The sequence below is a fragment of the Pteropus vampyrus genome, unplaced genomic scaffold, assembly GCF_000151845.1.
Source record: "Pteropus vampyrus isolate Shadow unplaced genomic scaffold, Pvam_2.0 Scaffold185, whole genome shotgun sequence".
In the NCBI taxonomy this organism is placed as follows: domain Eukaryota; kingdom Metazoa; phylum Chordata; class Mammalia; order Chiroptera; family Pteropodidae; genus Pteropus; species Pteropus vampyrus.
In genome coordinates, this window is record NW_011888966.1 from 167,691 (window position 1) to 189,384 (window position 21,694).

At 38.4% G+C, this 21,694-nt stretch overlaps 1 protein-coding gene across 4 annotated transcripts in view; it reads left to right on the forward strand.

The window, feature by feature from the left end:
- Positions 1-21,694, forward strand: part of FBXO38 (F-box protein 38) — a 47,785-nt gene that overhangs the window by 20,766 nt on the left and 5,325 nt on the right. The window contains exons 10-19 of one of the 4 annotated variants that reach the window (XM_011371114.2): positions 1,033-1,203; positions 2,824-2,966; positions 3,808-4,018; positions 7,522-7,641; positions 9,118-9,297; positions 10,782-11,516; positions 16,464-16,564; positions 16,774-16,876; positions 19,766-19,932; positions 21,259-21,404. In XM_011371114.2, coding sequence (XP_011369416.1) covers positions 1,033-1,203; positions 2,824-2,966; positions 3,808-4,018; positions 7,522-7,641; positions 9,118-9,297; positions 10,782-11,516; positions 16,464-16,564; positions 16,774-16,876; positions 19,766-19,932; positions 21,259-21,404 — 2,077 coding nt within the window. The remainder of the gene's footprint in view (positions 1-1,032; positions 1,204-2,823; positions 2,967-3,807; positions 4,019-7,521; positions 7,642-9,117; positions 9,298-10,781; positions 11,517-16,463; positions 16,565-16,773; positions 16,877-19,765; positions 19,933-21,258; positions 21,405-21,694) is intronic. The other 3 variants (XM_011371116.2, XM_011371117.1, XM_011371118.1) reach the window with 3 other exon arrangements.

Below are 21,694 nucleotides of genomic sequence, written 5' to 3' on the forward strand. Positions count from 1 at the left end.
TTGTAAAGGTGGGATTAAGGTGAAATCTGCAAGAAATGCCAGTAAATACTAAAAAAGAGGACTGTAGAGGAGAGACCAAGGGCTTTATAGAAAGTGAAATTGGAAGAGTTTGGAATAGGTTGATTGTTTTAAACATGTTCTGAGCTAAAGGTCTAAATCTTTGTAATATGCAGTGCAGCTTTACCAGAGCAACTGTGTTTTCTCTGCACTTCGTGTCAGTGGATTACAAAGACTTTGAGAGACGTTTTTCGAGTTCCTATATCCCCAGCACTATGCTGGACATTGAAAATGTAACCGTTTTCTGACTAGATATAGTTCTTTTTTTCCTTCAAATTGTTCATAGTCAAATGAGCCATCCTAGTGAGTAAAGGGCAGATAGATGGGAGAAACGGTGATAGGAGATAAGGGATGAGCTGTGATTTCAGTGGCCTAAACTAGAATGGAGGATCTCCTTTTATTTTATCCATCCTGTTAGTCTGTGACAAAACAGGAGGCATTAAAGCCCAGTGGCAGAAGGAGTGGGTGTGTTTTAGTTAGAAGTCCACTTTTCTTGGGATAGATACAGATTTACTAACCAAGGTCATGGGCTCTAAAAATGAAATCTGAATTCTCAAAGTTTACTCTTCTCTACACATGGCCTGTGCCTGACTCCAAAAATATGATCCTTGCATTATGAAAGAGTTACATTTAAAGCTATTACTTTTCTTTTAAAAAATAAAACCAGAACATGAGCATGTGAATACAATATATCCTTTAGTTTTGCTTTAAGAATTTTTTATTTCTTTTTGCCTTTTCTGAACAATTGGAAATATTTTTTTTCTTACTAGTTATTCCTTGAGAAATTCTTATTTTGCAAAATAAATGCTACCATTTGTACAGAATACTTAACCTAAAATTATATATGAATCTGAACCTGATGATGGACAGAAGACAGAGTGGTCACAGAGAGTGGTCATACTGGAAGTTAAGATAAAGAGTTGGCAACACTTTATGACATTTAAGAATCTTTTTTTTTTTTAATCGATTTTCTAGGCAGAATGGCTAATGCAGATCTGGTGAAGTATGGTTTGGCTGATGTGGTAGAAAATCCTGGTATCATCACCGATATAGGGATGAAAGCAGTCAATGAAGTATTTTCCTGTATCAAATATCTGGCCATTTACAATTGCCCCCATCTACATAACCCGTACAATTGGATCTCAGGTATTGTAGGCTTAAATACCGCTATATTTTTTTGTCACGATAACCTGTATCTTTGTATTCTGTGTGCGCTATATGAATTGCATTCCTAATATAAAATGTAGATATTTTATATGAATTGTTCATTCAAGTTCTGGGAACCTTTGATAACCAAGTTGGAAGTACATTCAGTGCCTCTTTGAACTGAAATTCTCTGCCTAGGAATTTGCCCTGTCCAGTATATATTTTTTATATATACTTCTTTGGGTCAGACACATAAAACGAAGGTTAGAAACTATTGCCTGGGATCTTATAGTTGTTGTCTTTGAATAACCTTCAAATGGCACATCATCTGAAAGGACAAAGTAGGGGTGTGTATGTGTGTGTGTGTGTGTGTGTGTGTGTGTGTGTGTGTGTGTGTGTATCAAGTGATAATATTAAACATTAACTTGTAGTGAAAATTTTCTACTGCCTTAAAATCCTAGGCTATTTCAGACCTCCTCTCCTTACATCATCCCCTGTGTACAGAAGTGCGACTTTTGCACTTGGTATTTTTCTTTATGGGGGGAGTTCATTTTTCTCCCTAAGATAGCAATACTGTTTATTTCTTTAAAGGCTCTTCTTAAATACCTAACTTCACACACCTTTAAATAAATTCAGAACTAGAGAATTTTCATTTGTGACTACTTCTTTAACCATACCAAGCCCCCTCACTGAACCTGCAGAACAGCCTCCTCTGCTGTCTGATTTGTCTCCCAGGGATACTGCAGCTCTCACAAAGCCCGTCTCCCGGCCTCTTTTGGGGCTCTGGGTCCCCTACTGAGCTCACTCATTAGAATGGCCATGTCTCATCCACCAGAAGTGAAATTCTGTCTCTGTCCTCGTGATACCAAGAGGTTTTTGGGTAATACAAACTAGGTTGTAGCAGGCGTAGATCACTTTAAAAAATAAATTTATTGGGTGTTTGATTTGTTTGTTTTCTTAAATACAGAAGAGTATAAAGAAGAACACAAAAAATGGCCTATAATCCCATCACTCAGAACTCCTGTTAACATTTAAAAACTAAAAGTAATATATGCACTTGATAAACAATATCAAACAGTACAGAAAGGTACAAAATGAAAAGTCTCCTCTTCTCAAAGGTAACCACCATTGACAGTTTCTTATATATTCTTCTGGACAAATTATTTTGTGCATATTACAACCTATACATGTATACCATTTAAGAAATGATTTTTATATACAAAAGGATCCTGCTATGTATACACTGTCCTGTAGCTTGTCTTTTGTACTAGGAATATTTTGGAGAGCTTTCCATATTAGCAAGCATATTCAGTTCTGCATTCTTTTAATAGCTGCATAATGTTCTATTAAATGAATGCACTAGTGTCCTGTTGAATAGGTATGTAGGTTGTTGTGTTGGTCACATTTAAATCAAGGTTGACTTGGTTTCAAGTTAATGATTCCCAAGCTATCCAGTTCTCACAATGAAATTAGGTAAGGAAACATCGTAGTCATCAAGTTTTAGAGATCATTAGTGAAAAGTTACTTAAACAATTTAAAAGTCTTTGTGTGACCAGTAGCGAAATTCATCGGTACTGAAGAAAGTGTTACTTAAATTCTCTCTGGCCATTTCATCAACAGACCACTCAAGATGGACTCGATTGGTTGATATCAACTTAGTGCGGTGTCATGCTTTGAAGCTGGACTCCTTTGGCCAGTTTGTTGAATTGTTGCCCAGCCTGGAGTTTATTTCACTGGACCAGATGTTTCGTGAACCACCCAAAGTAAATCATATTTGAGAGAGTGTTTGTTTATTTTGATATTTAAGAAAACAAAACAACCTACATGATATTTTTTCTTTCTAATAATATGCCTTTATAGTGTTGTAATTGCACTTTTTACTGCCAGCCTCAGTGAAGTCATAAATAGGTTATAATAATATATGGCCTCTTGTTTTTGCAAATAAGTACTAAGGGATTTACAAAGAAGGGAAAGGAAAAAGTAAGTGGAAAGCTGTCTCTGTCAGTTCTATAGACTGAAGGTAAGTTAAGAGCAAAGGTGGAAATTGAGCTAAGAGAAATTATCACTCAGAATAATTAGTTGGGAGATTGAATCTCTAATCAGGAACCCAAAATATAAATAAGAATTAGGAATTTATTTTGGAAACGTTTTACTTCGCTGCTATTCAGTTGTATATTCTGGGAAATCCGAGGTTTCCCAGTTGTACAAAATGTTATTTGAAAAGTGCTTACCATATAAAATTCATACTGTCAGTGTTTCAACTAATTATATTCTGTCTTGTCAGTTCTTAATGGTTATATTCCCACTGCTGAAGCAGCGTAGTATAGTGGGGAAAGCTCGGGACTTGAGGTCAGAATACTGGGTGTCAGAACCCAGCTGCACTACTTCTGGGTCGTGTGCTGTTGGGCAGATCTCGTCCTATCGTGCATCTCACCTTCTGTTCATCAAGAATAATAATTTATCTTGCTTGAAATGTTGTAAGCCTTAAATGAAGTCCCATATGCATATGTAAAAGCATTTAATAAATAAATACTATATAAATAATGCTTATGTAGAGATGAAACGAAGGGGTATTAATACACGTATGGTTTCGTTTTACCTTAGGGCTGTGCTCGAGTTGGCCTGAGTGCAGGCACAGGAATCGGGGTGTCCTCGGCCCTTGTAAGCAACCAGAACTCCAACAATGACAATGATAATAATGCCCAGAATAATGCCAACATCCATGACAACAATCATCATCATCCAGATGACTCAGATGAGGAGAACGATTTCCGGCAAGATCTACAACCAGGAGAGCAGCAGTTTGCAGCCGACGGTAACCCAGACCTTTTGTGAGCTCCAGATGGAAATGGTTTTTTACTTCCGATCATATTTCTCTGACTCTGTTCCTGTCTCCCCCTATCTAATTTTGTTGCTTTACACTTTGAGATTCTAGTTGACAAGGCAAGGGGATGGATGAAATTTGATCGCTTGTTTCAAAGCTAACTTTGTAATGCCTCCTGTCCATAGATTCTATAAGGGACTCGTAGATACTGTGGGAATTAGAGTACAATGAGCCTTAGAGGCCTGGTTTAACTGAGATTTAACTTTCAGGATTTGAGCAAAGGAGCATCTTTTTAACATCTCCCCGACCAATAGATCAGTACATTGAGCTTGAATGTAGACACCATTTTTGGATGTTCTCAGACTGAAAAAAGAAATACCAGTCACATGATAGGCGTTCTCTTGAGCATCTTTCACATTTTACTTTTCATTATTTAGTCTTCACAACCACCAGCAAATTAAGTACATGAACTAATAAATAATAAAGACCTATTGGATTTTGTTTATGTAATCATCCATCCATCCAGTTCGTGAACATCTGCTGCATGCCAACTCATGTGTTTTTAGGCTTCATCTGCCCTTCTGTTGATGAGTGAGGACAGAATGAGATTGTTTTCTTACCAGATTTTCCACTTTCCCAGTTGACCCTTAAGAACTGGAATGGAAATCTCTTCCCCCTTCATTTGGACACAGTAACTCATGGGAGGTAGGGAGCCCTGATGTTTGTAACTGCTTCTGTAATGAAAGTGTACTGTGTACAGAGCATGACTTCCTTTAGGATCACTCCTGAGTGTGCAGGTCTGAATCTAAGAGTTATCAATAGACATTGTCTTCACTTTCACCTCACACGTTCTCTGCATTTTGGTTCGTGGCAGAGTCATCAGTGACTCTTAAAGAGCTAGTGTTCATTTCTCCACATTCATCTTATTTGATATCTCGGCAGCATTTGTCATTATTGCTCACTTCTACCTTCCTGAGATATTTCCTACTCTTGGCATCTCTGAAACCATTTTACTAGTTTTCCTCCTATCTATTGGACATGCTGTCTCAGTATCCTTTGCTTGCACCACCTCCTCTATTATGTTTGTTTTTGATCTCTCTAAACATTTTCTCTAGATGAAATCATCAGTCTCTTGGCTTCAGTAGCAACTGTATGCTAATGAATTCGAAACCTTAATTTCCAGCCTTGATCTTTCTACTTTTTGAAATATTGCAATTATATCTAGCTTCATACTTTTTATTTTCACATGATTACTCTTAAGCATTTCAAACCTGTGGCTAAATCTCTCCCCTGATACTCTCACTCCAAAATACAAAAATATAAAAGTACAGAGCCAGGAGGTGCTAGGGGTGAAGGATGGGGAGTGAAGTCACATATTACTTCTTTGCCTTGTTTTGTTCCCAAGTGCCATTGTATTCATCACTGGCACCATACGGATCTGGCCTTCAGAAAATGCAGACTGTCCGTGGGAAACTTAAAGCAGCCACAGTACAGAACTTTCAAATCCTATGAATCCAGTTGTGGTTGGAGTTGATGAACTGGACAGATCGTAGACTCTATCAGAAAGTTACATGGCCATAGGCTTCTCAGTATAGATTGGGGAATGCCTTCCATTGTATCATATATTGATGCAGCAGGGACCAAATGTGCAACAACACTGTGTTTGATTTAAGAGAGGATAGCGGAACTCATATCTAACATTTGAAACTTAAGGTTTCAGTTTATGAGAGACTTGCGTGCAGACCAAATACTTGAGGTACAATATTGTCAAATATGATATCTACAAATGCAGTTAAAGGCTGAGAAGCAAAGGAATGAGCTACATAAATGCCAAGATCAAAGAATTAAAAAGCTTCAACAAGAGGAAGACTAAGAACACCAAAGATAGTGGCAGCATTTGTAGAGAAATGAAGATTGGCATAAAACATTAGATTCTACTGGTCTCTCCAAGTTGGCAGTATGTTATTTGTATTTATTATTATATACATACCAAGTTGAGTCTTTTAAATAAAAAATAAGGAACTGGAGAAAGGCTATGTGACTTCTGATCAAAACCAGAAATAGAATTCAAAGAGATATATACAAAAACAAAAAAACAGAACAACAAAAAAAAAGGAAAAAAAGAGTAGTACAGGGATTCAGAATAAAAAGGTTCAGTGAGAATTAGTGCTAGTTGAAATGACTAACATTGATGTTTCCACTCTTTAGTTGCAGATTTAACAGTATCGTTAAAATTAGTTTGAAATTGTTATTGACATGTTGACTTTCCTGAATGTAGATTTTTAAAACGTATCATGAATGGCCCTCTGCTTCATTCTGGGCAACTCCAGAATGAAGTAGAGCTACCCACTCTTTATTGCCCTGTTGTGTTTAACTTTATCAGCTTACATTAACTTGGCTTGTCTCCTTTTAGAAGAGTCTTTAGTTCTTTCAGGAACTGGATCTTTTTTCTTTTGTTTTTTTTTTTTTTTTCAGTTCACTCAAATGGTTGCTTGGTTGATTTCTCAGCAGTAGTTACTGAGCATCCTTAGGCACTGAGGATACAGGGTGAACAGGGTGGCTGAGCTATAAGTGCATAGGGTAGTACTGCTGTTGTCTTGACTCGCACTGCTGCCAGGCTCACAGGCTTAGGTTGTGAGGGGCAGCTGGATCGAGTGCCTTGAATACTGACTTGAGGGATTTGGATTTAATCTTATAAAAAGCTGGCAAAGCCAGGAATTATTTCATTTAGGGTCCTTCTGGAAAAGTGACCATTTTATCTTTAGAATAATAAACTGATAGAAGCTTTAGTACATATAGTAAACTGATTAAAGCTTATCGGTCTGAAATTGTTCACTGTCCTTATCCTCTGGAAAAATATAAGTAAAACCACATTCCCACTCAGTGATTGGCACTGAAAACTGTAGTGAAGACTTCGATGCAAATAAAACATCTGAGTGATATTAAAATACTAAAAATGTATGTGGTGTATTTTTTAATAATCCTTGCCACACACCAGCCAAAAACAATACCATAGCCTCTAGAGAGTAGGAAAAGAAACATACAGTTTGAGCTTACCTGTTCAGGACATTCTGGTTTAGCTGGCAGATACTACAAAACTAACTCATGTATGATTGTAAGGTCTTCCAGTAGTTGGCTTTCACTACCTTCAAACAAATAGCGTCGACGGAGACAGTCGCCCCCTACAGCCGTCCTCGGTAACTTCTTTGGAAGTGAACACGGTATTTGCTCATTCGGTGCCTTTTTCCTTGCTTTCATCATACAGTGATGGACTTTCTCCAGCAAGCGATCCTTTCTCATCTGTGATTTCTTCTATAGGATGATTGGACACTCCTTATTAATATTGCTATGAAGCATAATTATATGCTCTTCCTCCAGAGTGCGCCTAATAATCATGGCACTGTTGCTTTCTCAGGGATGCCAGTTTTGCCTGCCATTGTGGTTTTTTTAGACTTCTCTTGGTTTGACTTCAACTGTTTTTATTTTTATTTAAGCATTGAATGAGATGGAAGACATGGTGCAGGAAGATGGAGAGGTGGTGGCTGAGAGTGGACATGAGACTCCAGCACATAGTCAGGCAGTTATTCCTGTGGATGTTGATGAGGAACAAGCAGGTAATCATGTGACTTCCCACGTTCATGGTTCTGAAAGCTAGGGCCTGACTCTAATGAAGATAAAACACTGAGGATGACTTGTTTTTTGACATTACAGCTAATGATACATTATATGCTATTTATTATTTAGGCCTATATTATATTGATATTCTCCTTGCTACATGTTTATATATCTTATTATGAAAGCTTATTATTGATTTTTTGTAACCGTAGCAATAGTTCCTCTTTCTATAAGTGACCTGATTAAGTGTTCTGCTTGTCTTCTCCCTTCATTTTGGTGGAGGAGAGGAGCAGTGGACAGGCTGACCTGATTTACTAAATGAACCAAGATCTGGTCTCTGCTGTTGAGTGCCTTCTGGCAGGCTATAGTCAAAGCCCTTAAAGATTACGTAATACAACACTTCGTTTTACAGATGCAGAAACTTAATATTTTTTTTAAAAGTTTGAATGTTTTGCTCAAGACCACTCAGCCAGGGATCAAGGAAAATAACTGAAATTAAAACTCAAGTTATCTCAGTCCCGGTCTGTTGACAGGCTACCTTGTATTTGAATTGAAATTATCTTTACCCTTGTTTTGAATGTCTTACAGATGCAGTCGTTTATTCAACAAATAATTATTGAGCGCCTACTGTGTCAGGCATTATACATTGTAACAGGAAAAAGACAGGCAAGGTTCCTTGGAACTTACACTCCTTTGAAAGGAGTGACTGTCAGTCACTCTCCAGAATTGGGTCATGCGAGCTAAAGGTTTACAGTGTGTACTGCCAAGCAGATAAAACATTTGTTATGTAAATATAAATAACCAAACTGTAACATGCGTGCAGCCTTTCAAGAACTTTTCTGCGTCTATGGCCATGCCACCCTGAACAAGCCCGATCCCGTCTGATCTTGTGAAGCTAAGCAGGATTGGGCCTGGTTTATACTTGGATAGGAGACCCCTCAGGAAGACCTAGGCGTAAAAAAAAAAAAAAAAAATTAAGAAAAACTTTTCTGCACTACATCCAATAAGATAGACCTGTACGCAGTTAAAGGATGCAGGGAATTCTTACCAGTTCCATAGGTGTATCTAAGATTCATCTTTATTTCTTTGCCTTCATTTGTGCATTTACAAAATTAGAAACATTGCCTATTTTTTAAATTATTAAGACTGTTATTTTGGTTATTTTAGGATGATTTATGTGACTTTTTCAAACAGTAAAGGTCCTGAAGGAGGATGCCACATATCTATTTTAATTTGCTTTTAGAAATGCACAGTGTTTGTTGGCATATTAATCATGTTTAATGTTTAGATAATGTTTTACAGTTTAAGTGCTTTTACGGTATGTCATCCGGTACTATATTCCATTGAAATGAGTGGTCAGGCAGGCTGCATAGAGCCAAAGCATCTCTGTGAGCACAGATCCCTGGAGCCAGTACTTTGAGAGAGAGCCTTTCTTGGGCAGAAAGTAACTGTTTGGTCTGTGCTTTTTGTTTTAGGACCCAGTGGTCTTCAACGTGTAGTAAAACCAACCCCAATTACTGTTCATGACTCAGAGAGTGATGATGAGGAAGACAGTCTTGAACTCCAGGAAGTCTGGATTCCTAAGAATGATGCTCGGCGTTATTCTGAGCGTGAAGAAAAAAACGGAGAGTCGGCGCAGTCCAGGGAATTGTCAGGTGAGAGATTATTTTGTACTCTGACCTGTTAGAGTCATGTGAACTGACACACTTGACCTTGATAGAATATGTGTCCCTCCTGCACCTTGTGTTGCAGTTAACTCTCCTTACTAAATGTGACAGGAGACCAGAAAGGCAGTAGTCCAGGTGAGAGGGGATTCTGGGTGGTGCTATCCTGGGCGAGTGTAGCACAACAAAAATATTGTGGAATCAGGGCTCAGGGAAGAGAAGACGAGGATTGTGAATGCCACAACTTTAGGCAGTTGTGGCATCAGGGGATCAGGGATTAGCAAGAGGCCTGTGCCTCAGGTAAGGAACAACTGCTGAGTGGAAACAGCATTCCCCAGCGGATAATCTGTCCAGTTGTGTTTAGTGCATGTTGGTGGCTAGTGTGGTGCTTGAGGGAGTTCTTATTGTCCCTTGCCTCCCTTTAAATTTAGTCAGTAGCCTTCAGCCATTTGCCTCACCAAGAAACTATAATTCTCTTAACTTTCATGCCTTTTCCTTGTCTTTCCTTCCTTTATGTTTCTCAGAAGCATATGCTTACCACTTTCAATGAAGGATGAGGTTTTTTAAAACTATCCATTCAATTTTCCTTGGGTACCCTACTCCTTAATATGTTTGAGTGTTCAGTATGCACTTAACACTGAACCCGAAATATATGTGTGTGTGTATATATATATATAACACTTTCATGTATGGAAAGCTCAGTTCTTTAGACTTGGAATAATTTACTAACCATTGACTAAATACTCAATTCTTATTTTACTCTTTTTAAGAAATCCATATATGTTTACACTGTGGTTCAGGGGAGCTTTTATGGAAACTAGAATTTAGGAGAAGTAGTGTGACCAGCTGATTAACCTAACGTTTCCTAGAAAGTCAGTTTCTGAATCTAGAAACTAGACCTTCTGTGAGCCAGACAAAGCCTTATTTGTTTAAGTCTTACTCACTGTGCCCCAGGCACGGTGTCAGGGTGTGGCGTTAGGTGCTGCGAGGGATAGAGAGATGGGAAAGTCATGATCTCTCTCTAGGGAACCTCTAGTCTGGTGGAAGAGTTGGGTCAGAAACATGTGCTATCACAGGGAACATAACATTACTGTGCTTCGGGTGGGGGTCCAGAAGAGAGTGAACAGAGGTCTAAGGCTGAAGAATTGGTGAGAAGGTCCCGCGGTAGTAAGGCGGGGATCCACTCAGAGAAGAATTGGGCTGGGATATAGAATGTATGTAGAGGGGACAGGAATGGAAAGTTAGTGTGGAATTAGATCATGGTGAGTCTTGAAAGCTGAGCTAACGAGTAGAAACCAGGTGAGCACTAGGGAGCCATAGAGAACTTTCAAGCAGCTGAGTGATGTGGTCACCATTATACCTTAGGAAAATTAGTGTACATTGTTTCCTGTTCCAAATTTACTCTTGCCTTTTGTCCAGAATTTATACTGAAACCTTTTCTTTTCCTCGGGCCATTCTTCTTTTTCTGTAAGCAGTAAGTGGAAAAGGCAAGACTCCACTTCGAAAGAGGTACAACTCCCATCAGATGGGCCAGTCGAAGCAGTTTCCCCTCGAGGAAAGCAGCTGTGAGAAAGGCTGTCAGGTCACCAGTGAGCAGATCAAAGCCGATATGAAAGCAGCTAGGGATATTCCTGAAAAGAAAAAAAACAAGGATGTTTATCCCAGCTGCAGCAGCACCACCGCCAGCACAGTGGGAAACTCCAGCTCACACAGCACTGCTTCTCAAAGCCCTGACTTTGTAAGGACGGTGAACAGCGGCGGCTCTTCCGAGCCTAGCCCTTCAGAAGTGGATGTGTCCAGGCAGTGTGTCTGCTCCCCCGCTGGGTCAGAGGACTCTGAGGCCATGGAGGAGGGAGATGCAGAGAGTTCTGTCTGCCCCAGATGCTGCTGTCACAGGCCCCAGGAATCCCAAAGGAGAACTAGCAGGTGTTCTGATGAGGAACGTCCTTCAACCAGCCGAGCCTGTGTTGTGAATGGCCCGGATGGTACGAGATCCGCCTTTTCCTTTAGGACTCTGCCACGAGGGGGGTCTTCAGGCCCAGCACATGATGAGAGGACTAATGGGAGTGGCTCTGGGGCTACAGGTGAGGACAGGAGGGGGAGCTCCCAGCCTGAGAGCTGTGACGTGCAGTCTAATGAAGACTACCCTCGGAGGCCCCTAACAAGGGCCAGGAGCAGACTGTCCCATGTACCGCTGGTATCTGAGTCAGGTATGACAATGCTGCCAGGACTAGCAACTGCAGGTTAGGACTGAGGAGGGCATTAGCTCATTCCGTAGGTTTTCTTACATAAAGCCAATTTGGCATACTGAGTTCTCTCTGGAGTTCTGTGATCATACAGATTTTGACCCAATTTTTAGCAGTGGTAGCGGGGAGGGATGGGTGGGCAAAACAGCTTGTAAAATATCCAACCCAGAAAAACTCAAGAAATTTCTAAGAAAAATAGAACTCTTTATATTGATTGACCCTAATTACAATACTGATTCTGATGTCTGTCCCAGCAGATAAACTCTGCTCCCATGCCACACTTAGGGAAGTCTTACTCTTAGTGAAGTTTTAAACCTTAGCCAAAGAGAAGGGCTTGAAGTTGCTGGGGCTGGGGGAACACAGCGTATGGGCACACCCCTGCATCTGCCTCCGCAGTACTTAGTAATTTTTCTGAAGTCTAGTTTTGCTTCCAGTTAGGTTTGCCAGGAGACAAGCAGGTAAGTAAGTAGTTTACTGAGAATTATTTTGGTGTAGATGTACTTAAAAAATATATATGTGTATATAATTTCATTAATAATATTTATAATGTGTATGTCAAAGCATTGGGTTGGGTTTCTTAATCATAATTCTGTCTGTATATCTGACCTTCTTTTTAAGTCATTTCTTCTGCCTTTATGACTACCTACAGTGAATAATAATATATTTTAATTTTATCCAAGTCTCCCTCGATTTTCAGCCCCAGAACAGAGTGGATACTTTTTTATGTATTAAATAGATCTGATTGGATCTCATGGAGTTAAACTTACAAAAATAAGCTTTCATAAGATAAATATGAGAGCTTAATTATATGCTAATCGTAGTAGCATACATTCATTAAAATATCAGTTTGATTTGAAGATTTCAGAACACCAGCTCTGCCATATGATGAAAATAACTTTTCCCAGCTTGAATTTTAAATGTTTTATCATCATTTTTTATACAAAACCTAAGATTTACCATTTTAACTATTGTGAAGTGTTCAGTTTGTTGGCATTAAGTACATTGACAGCCATCACCATCATCCATCTGGGCTTTTTCATCATCCCAAATTGAAACTCTACTCATTAAATAGAAACTCCACATTATGACACCTTTTGCTGCAGGGTTCCCCCCCCCCCCATATTCGTAAAATCAGATCTTTGTGTTTACCTTTGATATTTTTATTTATTTTTATGCTGTGGAAGGCCTTCCTACATCAGATAATTGTTCACTTTTCATTCTTTGATTCATTTATTTGTTTATTTTAATTCTTTAATCTGTGGGAATTAACTTGATTTTTTTATTCCAAATTATCACCTAGTTGTCTCAATACTTTGACAACTTATTGTTTAATAACATCCATTATTTTGAAATGCTCTTTTATTATGTATGGTAGACATACTTAAGTTTATCTCTGGGCATTCTCTTCTGTTCCAGTGTTCTGTCCTCTTTCATTGTCAAAATTTCCTTCTCTAGTCATACATTTATCATTTATTTTTATAGTTGTGTTTTATAATCATTTTGGCAAACTCTAAAAACAAATCTTGGTTTTTGTTTGTAATTCTATTACATTGATCAGCCGAAAAGATTATTGTCATTTTGGCAGCACTGAGTCTTCCTATTTAGAGAGTATTTTGTCTCCAGTTATGTCTTATGTCTCTTGGTAAGGTTTTATAGTTGTTACATTTGGGTGTTTTGCTCTGTTTTGTTCTGTTTTTAACATAGATCTTTTATATTAACCATTGGGGGCTTTGATTTCTTTTTTGCCATGTGTTCTGCTGTCCCCTTTACCATTTTCTTCTGTTTCACGACTTGAACTTTTTCTTAGGTTAAGTAGTTCCCTAGAATTTTTTAAAAATCTCATTCATGTGGTGCTTTTTACTTGTTAAAGTATATTACATCTGCTATCTTGTAATTTTACTTTTTCAATTTTGAGAAGACTTCTTTGTATGTGGCTAATGTGTATATAGTAGGTAAATTATTTCCTAATTTTTTTTCCATACAATATAAATGTCTGTTTACTTTCAATAAGTCTTTCTGGAGAAAGGTCAGAGTGCTGATTGAATGTTATCCAGGGCTCTTTTGGAAAGAAGAAGTTATTTGGGTGGCTTTCAACTTGTTATTTTTAGTCTACCATGTTTTTGATATCTATTGGCCATCCTACTTTAAAAGATTTGAGGAGAAAAATCCAAACTAATAAAGGAACAAACCTGATTGAATGTTATGCGGTTTTTTAAAATCATTTTAAAGAAAACATTAGAGTTTTTCGTTTAGTTTTCAATTTATGGCCTTATATACTGTTAAAACCATGTTAGAAGCCAGTATAGTTATATGTCTTGTGAATTCCTCTTTTGGGAATATATGCCTGCGGGCTGTTCTTTTTATTCTCATTGTATAATACTTTATAAGATAAATATCACAAAAATAGCATTGGATTGTCCAAGAATAGCATTTTATTTGTATCATATGGTTCTCAAAAATACTAATCTCTTTTCCTGACACCCCCAAGACTGGATTGGTCTGCTTTTCTGTATTTCTGTAGCATCTTCTACACCAATGTTAACCACACTATGTTGTAATTCTGTGTTTTACTGTCTGTCTTTCCAGTAGACTATGAGCTCCATGAGGGCAGGGACAGTGTCTGCTTGTTCGCCATTATATTCCCAGCTTCTAGCACAGTGTCTTACATGGTATGGGGCTCAGTGAATAATTGTGACCTTTATAAGTTGTAGGAACCATCATATGAGGTATGTTGATGTTGGGGGACGTATGAAGTCACTGAGAATTGTCCCTAAACAAAATTGTCCCTAAACAAGGAGGGAGGCATAAGAACATGACAAATTGTTTTCCTTTCACATTAAGAAACCTTTGTTTTTCAAGGTTATATACATGTAAAGCGTGACTTAGTTTTATAACTTTACTTAGAAAACATAAACCACCAACTTGGGCACTCTGGAGAGCAGGAAATTTAACTTTGAACCTCATAGTCTAATAAAAGGGGAAGGGAGAGCCATCCAGCAAGATGAGAAGTTTGAAAATTGGGTCAGTCATAAGAGGGGAATGCTAATAGAAGATTCTCATTTGAATACTGTCATAGAAAGAATGGAAACTGACCTGCTTTTTGGATGTTTGTTTTCTGTTTTGCGGTATGGGGAGAGGGAACCAGGACCTGTTAATAGCAAGTGTGTGCATTTTATCTGTTATGCGAAATGTGCTGAATTGAGACGATTCCTCGTCAATGAAGATAACTAGATTTTGCATAAGGTTCCTTCAGGAATACTGTGGAAGGAGGCCTTCACTGTGTGGCCTAGGCCAAGAATTCTCATGTTTTTCTATAACCCCAGTGGTCTGCTTGGCTTCAGGGTCTTTGGAAGGAGTTTGATGAGTAGAACTCCTGGGTTCCCTTTAAAGCTTCAACCAAAGCAGCTGCTTTTGATTATTTTGCATAGTAAGATTTCACAAAGATTTCAGATGGTGGAGGAAAGGTTGTGGTGTGTAGAAAAACACTTGGACTAGATCCCCAGAGTTCCTATCTGACCCCAAGCCTTTGGGAATTTGCAATATTTGCCTCTCGTTTGCCTGTCTTTCTTAGTAATCTTTCATGTTTGAAGTTAGAGAATCACCAGTGGAATGTTGTGATCTAGTGTTGGTATCTGAAAGAGCAGTATGGTGGGATTTTATTCATGAAGGTCAGTCAGTCTTCATTCAGTATATGCTCTGCTACAGAATGATTATCAAAAATGAGGACAGTGACTTAGTGTCTTACCTTGGAACATATATGTGCTTAAGTTTTAGAGATGAATTTAGAACTCGTATTTAAAATCACAATGTTTGATTTCATAATTATAATGTTTTAGAACAGTACTAGTTAAATGAGTTAGGGCCTAACTAACGAGTTTGACAGATCAAAGATTGAAGATGTTCTAGCATAGCGACTCACACCAGATCGCCTAGTTTGGCTCCTAGTTCCACCACTTACATCTTCGGAAGCTATTTTACCTTTCCATGTCTCAGTTTCCTTTTTTGTAAAATAAGGAGAATAATAAATCTATCTCAAAGGGCTATTATAAGGATTAAATTAGTTTAATACAAGTGAAACCCTTAGAAAAATTACCTGATATATAGTAAGCCCTCAGTAAATATTTGCTGCTGTTATTCCACTTATGTATCAGTGATGCATTCATTCATTCAGGGAATGCTGAGTGCCATTCATTAAACATTCATTTTAGCTCATTGCTAGTGGCTGACGTTGATACAAAAATGAAATAAGACAGTGTCGTTGCCTTCAAGGAGCTCTTAGTTTAAATGGAGAAATAAAACAAGTATACAGGGAATTACAGAACCATATGTAATGTTTGGGGATCCAGGCGATTTGGTAGAGCATGTGGCATTTGAGATGGTCTTTTCGGGGATGGGTAGTTTTTCAAAAAGTGGTGTCAGGAAAGGTGTTCAGGGCGAAAGGAGCTAGAATGATTAATGGCTTCAGAGGCATTGGCGGTGGGAGATGATTAGGATATGGTATGGAGTAAAATTGAGAACAGGTGGGGCTAAAGCACAGCTCCAAATGTCAGGCATCAACATGCATTTATTAAACAGTAGTCGACAATTTAAAGTAGTTTAGCAGGAAATTGGTGAGTTTAATCCACCAATAGTATTTAGGACGGATTGAGTGACGAGAGATGAGAATGGTAGATTGTTGGAATGACCTAGGAATAAAGAAAGGATATTATGTTTGATGTAGATATGGAGATTGTGGAGGGTGATCTTGTGTTGGAATGGTCAGTTGGGAATAGCAGGCTGACTGGATTCCATTGGGAACCAAGTTGTAGATATGAGAGTTCCCTTGGTAGAGTTTATACACATACAATTGAATGTTCTCTTGAAGGAAAGAAAACAAGGTTAAAATTCACATTTTCCTCTTGCTTTTTCTAGAGGTTGCCAAAACAAAGCCACGTCATGCCATGAAGCGGAAGCGGACAGCAGATAAGTCCACCAGTACCAGTGATCCTGTGATTGAGGATGACCATGTGCAGGTGAAGGAAACAGCCCTCCTTTACCCTTCAGTCTGGTTAAGGTCTTGAATAATGTAGAGGAACTAAAGTTTCCGCCTTTATATAGTGTCTTTGCCCTACAGAGAAAAAGTTGGTAACAGTGGCTTCTCAACTTGTGCCAGTGAAAACATTTAAGCTTAAAAAAGATATACAGAAAGGGATATCTAACTTAAAATTTTTTCTTCTTGTAGGTCCTTGTATTAAAATCCAAAAATCTTGTTGGAGTCACTATGACCAACTGTGGCATCACAGATCTGGTGCTAAAGGACTGTCCCAAGATGATGTTCATTCACGGTGTGTATTTAGGCCCCGTGACATACAGGAGCATCGTGAACAAGTTTAAAAAATTAAGGACTCATAAATACTTCAGTAACATTACTATGTTATTTTTTTTTTGAAGGAATCATTATGTCGGGTTATTTCTAATTCTGTCCCTGCTCTGTAGTTTTCAAGTGATTACTCCATAGTTTTCATGAGGGACCATGCAGAGACTAGGTTTTTTTTTTTTTTAAATAGCCTCTCCTCTAGTTTCCTCCAGTTGATAATTGTACCTGACGTGATAGAGTAGATTCACCACACGGATGGCTTTGCAGTCAAGTAAACCTCAGCTTGAACCTGGCCTCTGCCATGTGCCAATTGTGTGATGTTGGACAAGTTTGTGTGTAAATGTTTTTGCAGGGAGTGGTGACTGGGCCTTAAAAGTGCTTACCCGCTTTGGATTTGTTGTGATTAAACACAACCTCAGTTCATGGCATGTTATTCTTAGTCCAAGGCCCACTTTTCCTCTTAGTTTCATTTGTCCCTCATTGCTAGTCCCATCGGCTCCCACCACCTATACTCTTGTATTTAACATAAGTCCTTCCAGTGCATCTTTCATGTATTTACTTATATACATATCTATCCATGAACAAATAGTAGGGTAACATTTTGTGTGAGCTTTTAAAATCTTAGCTACATAGTATGTCCTGTAGATGATTTGTTTATTTTACCATTTTCACTCAGAATTATATTTTTAATACCTATCCATGTAAAATGATGAAGATTTGACCCATTTCTTGCCTTGGGCAAGTTATATATTCTCTGTGTTCATTAGTTTTTCAGTCTATAAAATGTACATAATTATGCTTACCTTATAAAGCATTTGTGAAGGTTAAATGCAGTGATTGATGTGTGGATGTGTGTGTGTACATACACATATACACATACAGTAGAGGGTCTGATCTCTAGTAAGAGGCTAATTTTAAATTTATTATATTAGTATTGCAGAAAGATATTTAGGAGCTTTCTTTTCTTTGCACTTCTGCCATACTGATAGTGAACAAAACAAGAAAATCCTTACCAAACGCTTTGTCATACATTAGGAGAATCTCAGAAAGGAGAGAGAAAACTGAGATTTAAAGGAGACTGGCTGGATCATTGGTATATTTATACAAACACATGTGGGTGAGCCATTCATTAAAAGGAAAGGATTAAATAACAGAACAAAACAAAACAGAATTAAACACTTACCCTCTCCTGAATTCTAGAAAACACCAAACCTGGGGTCCCAGACCCCATGTCCACCCTTAAGAAGTGTACTTTACTCCATTCCAACCAACGAGGTCTTAAAACATCTAATAAATGACTTACCTCCTAGTGGAGTTTCCTGCTGGAACAGAACAGGGGCCCTTCAAAAACTCAGAGATCGTAACAGCAGGTAGTGCAGACAAGCTTCAGGCAGCACTGTAAAAGCTTTCTGTCTGCGCTCTGCTCTCTGAGTTCTGGGGTTTAACTCAACCTTTGGATTCTGCTGGTTAACTTCTCATTCCTCCTTCTACTCTGAGCTCTTTGGGAATCAGGCTGGTTTTCACGTCTGCACTCGACTCTTAATGATTCTTCTCATATCTTCTCTGACCTAGTGATGGATCACATGGCATCAGGCCCAGCCTTTTGCCCTTAAACTAAATGATCTGGGACAGAGGACCTTGAATAAGTAGTGTGGTCCCTAGACGCCAGCTGATTAAGTTAATGGTGGAAGAGATGACTAAATGAGATTAGAATTGACCTTAGCCCTGTCCGTTTTATAGCAGAGAACTATTGAATCCTTTTCACCATGTAGTCCTCTCTTTCCTCCTTTCCTGTCCCCATCACAGCTTCCCCTTTCTCTTGTCATGTCACAGAAGGAGAAAATGAGTCTGAAAGCCAGGGGACTTGATTAGTGTTAAAACATCAAGGTTAGTTACAAGGCAAGATGGCTTAGAAAGATGAAGACTTTTTGGGTCAGAGATGTCACAGAACATGTCTTTACGAAGAAAAGAGGAAGAAGATATTTTTCTGAACTTGGTGTACTGTTGCGGCGTTTAATATATCACAATTACTTTGTCACCTGCATTTCATATGTTCAACAGGAAAACTGTTTAATCACGTTTCATACCAGCACTTTCACCAGAACTTTTCTGCAGCGATGGAACTGTTTGGTCTGTGTCTGTCTGCACTGTTTAATGTGGTAACCACTGGCTGCGTGTGACTGTTGAACATTTGAGCTGGGGCTAATTGCTTGAGGAACTGTATTGTTAATTTTATTACATTCTAGTTAAATTAACCTTAAATAGCTGCAAGTGGCTAGTGGCTACCCTGTTGAACTGTACAACTTTAGACCAAAGTATCCAAATATTTCAGGGTATTTTGATTTTTTTTTTTAAGGTTCTGCCTTTATACGCATGATAGAAATTAAAATCAATTCTGCTTATTTCCTTTGGATGAATATAAGATAATATATGTGAATTATTCCAGGTTTATTTAACCATTACCCATAGAATGGTATAACTTAATAGTTACCATCCTTTATTCTTTTCAATAAATATTTCCTAAACAATACCTGTGTTTAGGCAAGTCATTCTGTGGGATGTGGATTTTTGCCAGTAAAATCTCGGATAGGAAAAGGTATTTTAACATCCCTTTTAGCATGTGGGTGAACACCTTCTTTTGAACAGGACAGAATCACATTTTCAAATTATTTTGATAACTGTCAGTTGTACTTTATGATAGTATGTAACTTTTGTTAAAGATGTTTATTACATCTGCAGTATTTAATGCTAATAAAAGTTGTGCCAGTCCTCCAAAGATGATTCCAGATAAGCTATGTGTTGCTCTTTTATTTTGTATAAATTATTTGTAGAGTTGACCGTTGTTTTCATTTTGTAGCTACCAGGTGCAGGGTACTGAAACATTTAAAAGTGGAAAATGCACCAATCGTAAACAGATTCGACTATGCACAATGCAAAAAACTGAACATGGATCAGGTACTAGACCAGATACTGCGGATGCCTCCTGAGAGAAACCGCATCATATACCTACGCCCAATGCAGCAGGTACCAAGCTTGGCCCCTTCCTGATGATAGACGTATATTTTTTTCTTAGTCTTTAACCTTTTTGAACTTGGCATTTATTCATTTGCTCAACCTATAGTGATGATTCTTCAGATTGTACAGAGTTCTTTTAACCAAATTAGACTGCCTTTGCCAGTCTTCATTAGTGCTTCTCTGCTAGGTTTTTGTGGGGTTTCAGCAAGTTAGATGATGAGCACAATTGTTATTCAACACGTTTTTCACACGTATTAGAAGTTGTCTGGTTAAGAGCATGGACTGGTTTCAGACTGCCTGATTCAAAATCTGGTTCACTGACCTATGGCATATTAACTTCTGTGTCTTAGTTTCTTCATCTGTAAAATTAGAAGAGACAGAAAAGTATAGCTGTTGTGATGGTTAAATTAACACATGTGAAGTGATAGAACAGTTGCTGGCATGTAGTTAGCAATCATGATAGCTGCCATTATCATTTTCATAATTAAGAGTAAACATTTTATTACTTATATGAACAGAGATTTTAGCTGAACCTCTTCTGTTAATCATTTCACAATATTTGCATGCCAAACCAACATGCTATACACCTTAAATTTATACAGTGATGTATGTCAATAATTTCTCAGTAAAACTGGAGGAAAAAAAAGAGTAAACATTGTATGTAAGACTCTGTGCTTAATGCCAAAAGAAAGTTTAAAAGAAATATTAAACAACATTAGCAGTCAGCATTTGACCTTGGCCCCAAAAGAATCATTTTGACAAATTGTTGAGTGCCTATAATGGATTGAGGCTAAAAAATACACAGCACATCATCCTTCCCTCAAGAAGTTTGTCTTTCCGAGAAGGAGGTAGACATGAAAGCCACTGAGATGGCAGAGTGGGATTGCATAAGTAGAGGTAGGAGGAGAGTATGAGAAGAAAGCAATGTGAACAAAGGCTCTGAGGGGGCGAGGAGCTGGAATCGGCAGTGGTCCAGTTTGAACAGGTGCATGGTACTACACATCCATAGTTCTAGGATGCAGTCACTGAACCTATGAAAAACATACTCAGAAGTGGATTCCTGGGATCAGTTAACCTGATTCTAGGTTCTCCATTTTAGTGGGCATTTATATAACAGTGAAATGTAAATCGCTGAACTTGCTAGACAGGAGAATTTGCTAAGCCTCACTCCCAGCATGGCAAGCTGTGTTCAGGACTGAATGTGACTGTTTGCTTTTCAGATCAGATTTTCAAATGAGCCAAAGATTTTAAAACGTAGGTCCCCAGGAAAGATCGTTCAAGCTCTAAGGCATTCTTTTTCCTGGTCCAAGCCCTCTCTTTGAACATCTTCCACAGGTGGACACGCTAACACTGGAGCAGAAGCTGTTCAGTGGTCCCTACCCCTATCACATCTGCATCATCCACGAGTTCAGTAACCCTCCTAACGTACGGAACAAGGTGCGCATCCGCAGCTGGATGGACACTGTAGCCAACATCAACCAGTAAGTGCCCTGTGGCCCGGAAGGCTGCCTCAGTCATTTCTCCTTGCGTGAGCTTCCAGGAACAAATTGTAATTATTCTTTATTTTAAATGTCATCTGGGCTTTTTAGGCACTGAAACATAAGAAATAGAACATAAGTGAAAAACTTGAGGGAATAAGGACTTAAAACTAAAAAGTTTACATGTGTATTTGTAACTTTTACTTTCAAATGTCAAGAAGAATTCCAAGAACTGGTGTACATGTACATTTGACATTGTTTCTTCACCCTTAGGGCACGGACAAGATACAGTT